General features: G+C 49.1%; 1 protein-coding gene across 1 annotated transcript in view; it reads right to left on the bottom strand.

Moving 5' to 3' along the window:
• Positions 1–10,120: 10,120 nt before the first annotated feature.
• Positions 10,121–10,734, bottom strand: part of PNOC (prepronociceptin) — a gene marked incomplete at its 3' end in the record, with an annotated part of 36,792 nt that continues 36,178 nt past the window's right edge. The window contains exon 3 of the mRNA XM_081855111.1: positions 10,121–10,687. Within this exon, the coding sequence (XP_081711237.1) occupies positions 10,121–10,687 (567 nt within the window). The remainder of the gene's footprint in view (positions 10,688–10,734) is intronic.

The following is a 10,734-nucleotide window of genomic DNA, read 5'->3' on the forward strand; positions in this document are numbered from 1 at the left end:
GGGCAACAGGGTTTGGTGGGCAGGGAGAGTGGGTGACAGGGAGCAGTTCAGACTCTGAGACTGAAGCAGATGGGTGTGTGTTGTTAGAATTCCTGATCCATGATTGCAAGTCATGGGACTTTGGTCTTTCACATGACGGTGTATGTTTTGACTCCACAGATTGGGAAGTGACGGAGACAGGATGTTTGTGTTACTGTGTTCCGTGAAGTGGGACTATTGTCCTTTGTTCTTTTTCCCTTTGCTGTCTGATGCTAGAGAGAGAGGGAGCCATGTTGCAGTCCTCCGTGTGTGTTTATATGTAAATAAAGTAGATGTGATGGCCTGGGATTCCGATTCAGAGGCTGAACCGGAGGAATCCCAGCCTGCACAGGAGTCCTCGCCTCCAGGGCCGGCTGAACTGGGGCAGGGCCTTGATTCTGAAGTGCCTGCACCTGTGTTGGATCCTCAGGAGCAGGCACCAGGTGATTCCACTCTGGCTCCAGAGGTGGTTGAGGACTCAGTGCCTGCAGGTGAGTCTCCCCCTGGGCCCAGTAACCCTTTAGCCTCTCCTGAACTGCAGAGACTCAGGGCAGAGAGGCGAAGGGAACTGGTTTCTCCCAGGAGGAGTGCTCGCCTTAAGGCCAAGAGAGGCGGGTCTCCTAGGGGCCGGGACCGTCCCTGGCCTCAGAACAGATAAAGGCCAGTCGGCCCGGTCCCAGGTTGTGGGAGCAACGTCGTTGTTGAGTACCTGTTCCTGCCTGGACCCAGACCTGACTCTCCAGTGGTCCTGTCCCCACCCGGCTTCCTGCTTCGGACCTCGCCCCCCTCCTTGTGGACTGATTCCAGGCTAGTGACCCAGGGCCGGACTTTGACTACGCCTACGGTAACCTTCCCCCCGGGATCAGCACAGTAGATTAGCCAAAATGCTGAGTTGCTGTTACGCAACTGCAAAGACTCTGCGGATCCCTAAGTGCACAGGTGTCCGTTGGCATCGGTCGCTGTGATGTTCGGGCTGAAGAAAGCTTATGAAACTCCCAAATGATTGACCAGGAGGGAGGGAACATGCCAGTCGGGCATGTGTCTCTGCTAGGGTCCTACTCGAGTGTAGGCTGAACTCCTGACATGTGTGTGTGTGTGTCAAGAGGCTGCTGAAGAATCCCAGAAGTCTCCCTTTACTCTTGCGACAAGCTCCTCTCTCCCCCTGGTCTCCAAGAAGGTAATGAGGAGGGCAGGACACAGGGCCCTCTTAAGCATATCCAGCGCCATGGTGCAAAGCTCCCTCTGGTGCACCCCCTTGTTTCCCAGAGGTTTTTTTAGTGAGGACAGTGCTGCTGGTGGGGCTGGAGGAGGCAGGCAGCGGCTGGAGGGCGGCTCCTCTGGTGGCGAAGAGGTGGAGGCTGGACACGGCTCAGCTGGACACTTTGTGCCACGACAGACAGAGGCTCCGGGCGCGGCGCTGCTTTGGCATAGCATGGCAGGCGAGGGCGGCGAACTGATGCCAGGAGGTGCCGCCTCCAGTCTCCGCCTCTTCCCTGGCGCCCTCCAGAACTTGGCGCCCTGGCGCCTGGTGCCACTAGCCTCTACGGGTAAAATGGCCCTGGCAGAACAGAGATCAGAGGTGCACAAATGCAGTTTGAGACTGCTTGGGAAACACATCTGGGATAGGTGGAGCCTTAGAAAGGGTGGAAGGCAACTTCAGTCCTGGCACCTACTCCATAAGGGCAAGACCTACTAGGAAGTGTTGCTGAGCTGCATGCCGTTTTCTTGAATGAAGAGTGAACTTTACTGATAATGGAACCCTCCTCCTTTCATGCTGGCCTGCTTCTGACTCCAGCCCTGACAGCAGCTATAGGAAGAGGAGTGAGCCGGACATCCCAGTAACACTCCAAATGAGGGTCTACCTTGGCATCCTCCATCATACCACGATACTCCCCAGCCCCAGTCCAAGACCACGAGCTGACTTTGAGGGCGTTGTCCACACCAGGGAAAGACCAGCTTTTGGGTTAGGAGAGACAAAGGAGTCCCTCCTACTTACATCAATGTCCTGAAACCAGCAATGGGCTGGATTCTAAAAATCAGGCTGGAACTGAATCCAGATGAAACTGGCTTACCGTAGGTTGTGTGTGTGTGTGTGTGTGTGTGTGTGTGTGTGTGTGTGTTTGGGAGTTGGATTTAGGTTGCATTTCTCCTTAAGCGTGAGGAGTAAAGCAGGGGCTACTCCAAAATGGCCATCTGCTACGACTACTTTGTGGAAGCAGAATGCAGGGGTCTGGGGTCTGCAGGGACCTTGCACTGTTTATAGCCCCGAGCCTGTTTCTGTCTCAAGGCCACGTCTCCTTAGAGTGGAAAAAGAGATCCAGCATGAAGGCAGGTGAAAAGGTGACAGAGTGGAGGAATCCTGGAACGTTTGAGAATTTTGACCAGGAATTCTCTTTTCCTTCATGTTCCCTGCAAAGCAGGTTTCCTGTTGTTTCTTCTTAACTGGGTTGCAATAACTTTGTCACACTTATAAAAGCCCACCAGACGCCTGGGAGAAACTCTCAAGCGCAGGGGTAGGCAACCTAAGGCCCGGGGGCCAGATGCGGCCCAATTGCCTTCTCCATCCAGCCCGCGGACGGTCCAGTGATGTTCAGTTTCTTGCTAGGCTTGATGGGAGAGGAGATAGAAAAAGCAGATAAAGGTTATCTATGTATGCTACGACTGCTGCCAGAACTTTGTTAGCACCAAAAATGGAAAGTACCAGAATTACCAACAATAGAGTGGCGGCAGACGAAGATGGTTGATTATGTGGAACTAGCAAAACTAACCTGTAGAATCCGAAATCAGGAGGAAGCAAAATTCCAACAAGATTGGAGTAAATTTATGGAGTACATAAATAATAACTGTAGAAATCTGAAGACTCTGGCAGGACTGAAATAAATCTGACGGTGTAGATAGGATTGGATACAATAAGAAACTGTGGGAAAGTTACTGACATAAGAAAACCTGTTGAAGGGACGGGAGGAAGTCAATGCTCAGCAGAAGAATGTGGGTAAATGATTGTTGAATTTTACTGTATTTTGTTTGTTTGTATTAAATGAAACCCCAATAAAAAGCATTAATAGAACCCAAAAAACAGAAACTGATATTCAGAAGCATTGCTGCACCTTGAGCTGCTTAATAATCTTCCTTCCTTCCTTCCTTCCTTCCTTGATAGCTCAGTTGGTTAGACTATGGTGCTGATAATGCCAAATCTGCAGGTTTGATCCCTGTATGGGACAGCTGAATATTCCTGCATTGCAGAGAGTTGGACTAGGATGATCCTCAGACGGCCAATTCTATGATTCCTTCTTTCCTTCCTGGAAAGGTTTTCCCTCTTCCTTTCCTTTCCCCCTCTCTCTCTCTCTCTCTCTCTCTCTCTCTCTCTCTCTCTCTCTGAAGAAGACTAACTCCTACATTTCTGGAAAGATCATATGACTTTCCTTCTTCCAACAAACCCTCAATTGAGGATGATTAACTCGTCTTGTTATTATCCCACAATGTCAGCCTGCAGGAGAGAACTTCTAATAAATGTCTGAGATGAGCGCTCCGTTGCTGATGGAACTGTCAGGTCCCCCCCCTCCAAAACCCCCAGATGGGCTCCTTCAATTTATTTTGTGCTACTCCTGTCTTATGTAATTGGGAGAGGTGTGTGAAATCATGAACAGAGGCAGCTACTCTTCCAGGACCGAAAGATAAGGAGGGGCTGATTGTGGAGAGCCTGTGTGGCATAGTGGTTAGAGTGTTGGACTGGCATGTGGGAGACCAGGGTTCGAATCTTCTTTCTTGTAGTTTGAAGAAGGAATCTTCTTTCTTGTAGTTTGGATCCATTGCTCCGTGTCCGCTTCTCTGGAGCAGCAGAAAACAACCTTTCTCTCTCCTCTATGTGACATCCTTTTATATATTTGAACATGGCTATCATATCTCCCCTTAACCTCCTCTTCTCCAGGCTAAACATGCCCAGCTCCCTTAGCCGTTCCTCATAAGGCATCGTTTGTCCGTGTCCTTCTTGAACTGTGGTGCCCAGAACTGGACACAGTACTCCAGGTGAGGTCTGACCAGAGCAGAATACAGTGGCGCTATTACTTCCCTTGATCTAGATGCTATACTCCTATTGATGCAGCCCAGAATTGCATTGGCTTTTTTAGCTGCTGCGTCACACTGTTGGCTCATGTCAAGTTTGTGGTCAACCAAGACTTAATAGTTGCCCCCGCCCTGTGGAACGCCCTCCCATCAGATGTCAAAGCGATAAACAACTACCTGACATTCAGAAGACATGTTAAGGCAGCCCTATTCAGGGAAGTTTTTAATGGGTGACATTTTTGTGTATTTTTGGTCTCTGTGGAAGCCGCCCAGAGGGGCTGGGGAAACCCAGCCAGATGGGCGGGGTACAAATAATAAAATTATTATTATTATTATTGTTATGATTACTACATGATGTGTCACCATGAGAACGTCTCTCTGTTCCCATCCCTGCTGCCTTACAGATATTTGAGGACCTAACTGGTCTTACTTGGTGATGGGGGAAACGTTGATACAAGGCGAACAATTGGTTAAAATTACACAGTCCTTAGGATCCTGCCTTGAGGAGCACATCCTCCACATCTGGATGCTCTGAGATAAGGGTTGCCATAGCAACACCATTCAAGGCCAAGTCATTCACCCTCCCATTGGTTCAGGAAATATGCCTACATGTAAGTAAGGTAAAGGTAAAGGACCCCTGGACAGTTAAGACCAGTCAAAGGCAACGAGGGAGCTGGCGTTTGTCTGCAGACAGCTTTCCGGGTCATGTGGCCAGCGGGGCTAAACCACTTCTGTCGCAATGCGACACTGTGACAGAAACCAGAGTGTATGGAAATGCCATTTACCTTTCTGCCACAGTGGTACCTATTTATCTACTTGCATTGGTGTGCTTCTGACCTGCTAGGTTGACAGGAGCTGGGACAGAGCAACAGGAGCTCACCCCATTGAGCGGATTCGAACCGCCGGCCTTCCAATCGGCAAGCCCAAGAGGCTCAGTGGTTCAGACCACAGCACCACGTGCCTATGTGTAGAGATGGGTATAATAGTCTCTAGGGCATTGCTTTCATTATGTTGTGTCCCATCCTCTTTTGCTGTCAGGGTCTGATTCTGAATCTGTGAGGGGAAGAGGCTGTGGGTTAGCTAGCATGGTGATGGTGGCACTTGTACATACCTTTACTTCTAAGACCAGAAGAACTGTATATAGATAGTAATGTTTAGCTTTGTGTTGTGCCTGGAGAAAATAAACCCTTTCTTACTTGGAACTGCATGGGAGAGGACTTTTCCCCCTGAACAGGGACTCTGGAAAAGCTATCTGCTGAGATCAGGAAATCTCTACGACTCGGCTGGAGCTCTGCATATTCTGCTGACACATCACACAGATTGAGGTGTGGTGAACTCCCAATTCCCTTCCACAAGTCACCAGCAGGAAAGGCTCTTCTTCATTATACCTCTGCAGCTCGGCCTGCAACAAAATGCCGCAGTGTGGCTTGCCCCTTTTCAGAAAACTCCATTCCACTCCCCCAACTCCTTGTTTTCTTTCCCCGCCCCCACCAGAATTAAATTAACTACATGCCTACTGATTATTCTAGTCCTCACTGGGCTGTTTGTGGGCACCTTGGGTATCCCCATCCTAAATAATTATTGGGACTTCAGTAAATATGCCGTTTCCCAAACTGTATGTTGCTGTGATATAGAAAGGTGGTGTGCAAATGTGAAATGAAAGTGAAATCAAACATGCTGATAGCTGAGTTACTGTATTTTTCGCTCTATAAGACTCACTTTTTCCCTTCTAAAAAGTAAGGGGAAATGTGTGCGTGCGTCTTATGGAGCGAATGCAGGCTGCGCAGCTATCCCAGAAGCCAGAACAGCAAGAGGGATTGCTGCTTTCACTGTGCAGCGATCCCTCTTGCTGTTCTGGCTTCTGAGATTCAGAAATTTTTTTTTCTTGTTTTCCTCCTCCAAAAACTAGGTGAGCCTTGTGGTCTGGTGCGTCTTATAGAGTTAAAAATACGGTACTTAAATCTGCTGATTTCAATTGGCCTGCTCTGAGCATGACTAGTGTTGGATATTACCTAATGTTTTCTGTATCATTCATTTCCATATGTTTATGAACACTCTCAAAGCACTCTAAAAAGTTAGCCAGCTAGGACTTCCTCTTGTGGAAGCCATGCTGCTTCTGTTACAGCAAGGCTTATTCTTCATATGCTTAGTGAGCGCTGTCTTTCACCAGTTTTCCCAGAAAAGAGAAGTTAACCTAATCAGCCTCTGATTTCCAGGATCCCTAACCAGCTTCTAATTTCTAGGATCCAGATTCCCAGCCTCTAATTTCCAGGATTTTAAGAATTGGTGTTAACATTGGCCACTTTCTAGTTTTCAGTGAAGAGGTTCAGCTGAAGGACATTCAGGGTAACATTTTGGTCTGGGGGACACCAGTACTTTGCCAGTACAGTGGAACCTTGGGTTAAGTACTTAATTCGTTCCGGAGGTCTGTTCTTAACCTGAAACTGTTCTTAACCTGAAGCACCACTTTAGCTAATGGGGCCTCCTGCTGCCGCTGCGCTGCCGGAGCACAATTTCTGTTCTCATCCTGAAGCAAAGTGCTTAACCTGAAGCACTATTTCTGGGTTAGCGGAGTCTGTAACCTGAAGCGTATGTAACCTGAGGTACCACTGTACTAAATTACCCCTGGGGCCCAGTATGCCCTGACCCTTCCAGTTCTTGGGATCCTGTATCTGTGGAGGTAGAACCAGTCCCTTTGTCTAGGTAATGGTTTTGCCGAACTTGTTAAGCACCACGATTAGCATACCCAATAAAGTTGTTCTGTGCCGCAAAACAAATGGGTAGATCTCTCCCACCTCACCTAGCTGCCAGGTAGGAGGAGACGAGCCAGAGTTTTGGGGTGTGAACTGAGCTGAAAGCAGACTGGAAGCGGGAGACACAGAGACTTCCTTGCTCTGTGCTGGGCCCAAAGCTGCGATTAATGGAGAAGCAAGATCTGTTGGGGTGTCATTGCTTGGAGCCCCTCCATCTTAGGCTCAGGTTGTAAAGGTAAAGGGACCCCTGACCGTTAGGTCCAGTTGTGGCCGACTCTGGGGTTGTGGCGCTCATCTCGCTTTATTGGCTGAGGGAGCCGGCGTACAGCTTCCAGGTCATGTGGCCAGCATGACTAAGCCGCTTCTGGCGAACCAGAGCAGCGCACGGAAATGCCGTTTACCTTCCCGCCAGAGTGGTACCTATTGATCTACTTGCACTTTGACATGCTTTCGAACTGCTAAGTTGGCAGGAGCAGGGACCGAGCAATGGGAGCTCACCCCGTCGTGGGGATTCGAACCGCCGACCATCTGATCGGCAAGTCCTAGGCTCTGTGGTTTAACCCACAGCGCCACCTGCGTCCCTGCTCAGGTTGTACATATGTGTATATATGACCATACATCCTAAAGACATTGCAGTCTCCACTCAGCTTCATTCCTAGGAAGCTGAACTGTGGGCAATTTCTGGAGCCCCTGGGAGCTCTTAGAGATTGGGACAGAGATAATTGTGTCCCACTGGCTCTTTCCATTCTGCTAGGGTTTGTCTATGCCATGGTTAGGCAAACTAAGGCCTGGGGGCCGGATCCAGCCCAATCACCTTCTAAATCCGGCCAGCAGACGGTCTGGGAATCAGCATGCTTTTACATGAGTAGAATGTGCCCTTTTAATTATAATGCATCTCTGGGTTATTTGTGGGGCATAGGAATTCATTCATTTTTTCTTCTTCTTCTTTCAAAACATAGTCCGGCCCCCCACAAGGTCTGAGGGACAGTGGACTGGCCCCCTACTGAATAAGTTTGCTGACCCCTGGTCTATGCCCATCGATGTTCATCTTTAAGTATTCCAGTTTGCCCACCTTAGCTCAGAGGCACCTGACATTATTGTATAAACACCTGTGCATGTTCTTCTTTTCAAACGTTTTTGGCACACACATTTTACCATCCTGGGCTTTGGCCTTTCTGACACCCCTCACTTGTGCCAAATTTAGTGTGAAAATACAAAGGTGCTGCAAAAACAACCCGTTAAGTCCCCTGTGCATGGAAAAAGACCCTAAAAGTTCCTTTGAATGTTGGGGAGCGAGTTCGAGTGAGCCACGGGCGAACGCCAAGTCTGCAAAGCAGGCCTCTGACTCAAATCTCCGTCCGAGACTTGAGCGAGTGGGGTGGCCAGGGCAGAGACAGGGGTGTGGGTGGAGAATGCGCTCAGGTAGCACATTAGCGCCATGCTCATTGACGGTGTGCTGACCACAACGCTACAGTAGAAATAGAAAAGTAATTTATTAATCTTTTCTCTTTTTTTCTTTTTGCTATGTACAAGTTTAATGGAGGAATCTTGGCGTCTGCAACAATTAAAAAGAACAGAGGTTCGCGTCTCATTTCCCATGTTTTTGAACATTCAATGGTTAACAGGAGGTGCGCCCAGCTCTTGCTACATTGCTAATTTTCGGTCATGCGGTCTTTTCCGGAGACGATTGTTACCAGGCAGGGCAGAGGAAGGGGGCAACAGGAGTCTCATGGGCTCCTCACCCCTTGTAATTACAAAAATACACCTTTGAAAGTGACAGCCCATAGACAGCGGCTTTGACAAAATGCATGCCATAGGGGGAGAGAGAAAGACGGAGAGGGATGGGGAAGGGGAACAAAATATCCACAAACACCACAGTACTGCCAATCCAAAGATGTCAACCTCGTTTGGGGAACATAATCCAGGATTTTGACTCGGTCCCAATTAAATTCTGGTGCTAAAATAGAACAAATATCAAAGTTGCAAGCCAGAAACCACAGCCTTTCTTCATTTCTAGCTATCTCAGGCAGTCAGGGATTCTTTAGTTGAGATTCCTGCATTGCATTGCAGGGGTTGGTCTGGATGACCCCCGGGGTCCCTTCCAACTTTACAGTTCTGTGATTCTATAAATATCCCAAGGAGGCTCATACAGAAGTCAATAACTTGTCTACACAATCACAACAGCCTTCCTAAACCTGGCAGCCACCCCCCCGATGTTTTAATTAATTAATTAATTACATTAAAATTATATACCGCTTGATTGTAAAAACGAAATAAAACTGAAAGCAGTTTGCAAAAAAGAATAAAAACCTATTTTTTTAAAAAGGGAAAAACAAAACATTAAAAAAAATTAAAACCAGCAATGTTTTTTTTTCTTCTTCTTCTTCTTCTTAAAACAGCATTTTAGATAACTGGCAGGCTTGGCTCAACAAAAATGTTTTTAGCAGATACTGAAATGAGTACTTTGAAGGCGCCTGTTTGATCTCAATTGGCAGGGAGTTCCAAAGGTGTAGGTGCCAACACACTAAAATATAGATTGCTTACAGATGTGGAAGGGGTGTCGTGGGTCACCTCTAACAGTGCTGGCTGGGGGTGATGGGACTCTTAGACCAAAGACATCTGGAGTACAATCAGTCAATCAATCAATCAATCAATCAATCAATCAATCAATCAATATAAAGCCCTACATGGCTTAGGTCCAGGAAACCTGACAGACCATATTCCCACATATGAACCTGCCCAGTCTCTGAGATCTTCAGCGGAGGCCCTTCTCTCAGTCCTGCCAAGCTCAGTGGCGGGCTTTGTGGGGACGTGGGACAGGGCCTTCTCGGTGGTGGCTCCTCCTCCTGGGCAACTAGTGAGGCTAGACAGGCTCCCTTCGCACTGCTCTTCCACCTGCAGGCGAAGATCGTTTCATTCCAACAGGCCTTTGGGAATTGTTTGTTCGAAGAAGGGCTTCTAATAGCACTTTGCTGTTTCCATCATGTGCATCTTATCTTTCCGTAGTCTTTTACTTCTGTTAGAGCTCAACTGCTTATCTCTCATATCTTTTTACCTCTTCGCAGTTTATCTGCACTGCGTATTTTCATTTGCAAGCCGCCTCAACTCCCGGTCTGGGACGGCAAACGTGGGAACGACGATAAATAGAACGAGAACAGAAAGGGACTAAATCGGAAGCTACGGGGTTGACTCCTTAGGCTTCGGCAGACCTGAACCAATTCACTATAAGTTGGCGGTACGAGAAAAAAAACGGGAACGCCGCGAGGGGGGGGAGTCCATCCACCTGCCTAGATCTCGTTCTGCTCTTTCGGGTCGTCGGCTAGGCCATCGTACTCGACGGATCGCGGAGACATCCCCAAATACTGCTTCAGGAACTCACTGAACCGCTTCTGGTTGTGCCACTTCCGAGCAGACTTCCGGACCCCAATGAAGCCCCCGAACCGCTTCTGGAGTTCCTGGACTCCGGCCTCGCCTACCGGCTCGTAACCGAACGGCCTGCTCAGGAAGCCGCTCACCCCTTTCGGTATGTCGAGCTGGGCCGGCAAGTCCCTCAGCAGAGCTTGGACCCCGTCGCCATCTCCACCTTCAGCTTGGCGGAAGAGGCTGCTCGTCTTGGACACCCCCTTCTCGCCCCCGGCCTTGTCGAGGTCCGCCGCCCGGGCCAGGCTGCCGAGGCGTTTCAGGCCGCCCCTGCTTGGCCGCAGGCCGCCGTCCCACATCTCCAAGGGCTGGCTGGCGTCGTCTTCCGGGCTGTTGAGGTCGAGGGGCAAAGGAGCCTTGCCTCCGGTGGCCTTGCTGCACAGCCCCCAGGTGGCGCTGGAGAGCAGCTTCCCTTCGCACTCCATGACACAGATCTGCAAGAAGGGAGGGAGGAAGAAACAATTTCAGGAGGAACGTGTTT

This window comes from Podarcis erhardii, assembly GCF_964252035.2.
Source record: "Podarcis erhardii genome assembly, chromosome: 3".
Lineage (NCBI taxonomy): Eukaryota > Metazoa > Chordata > Lepidosauria > Squamata > Lacertidae > Podarcis > Podarcis erhardii.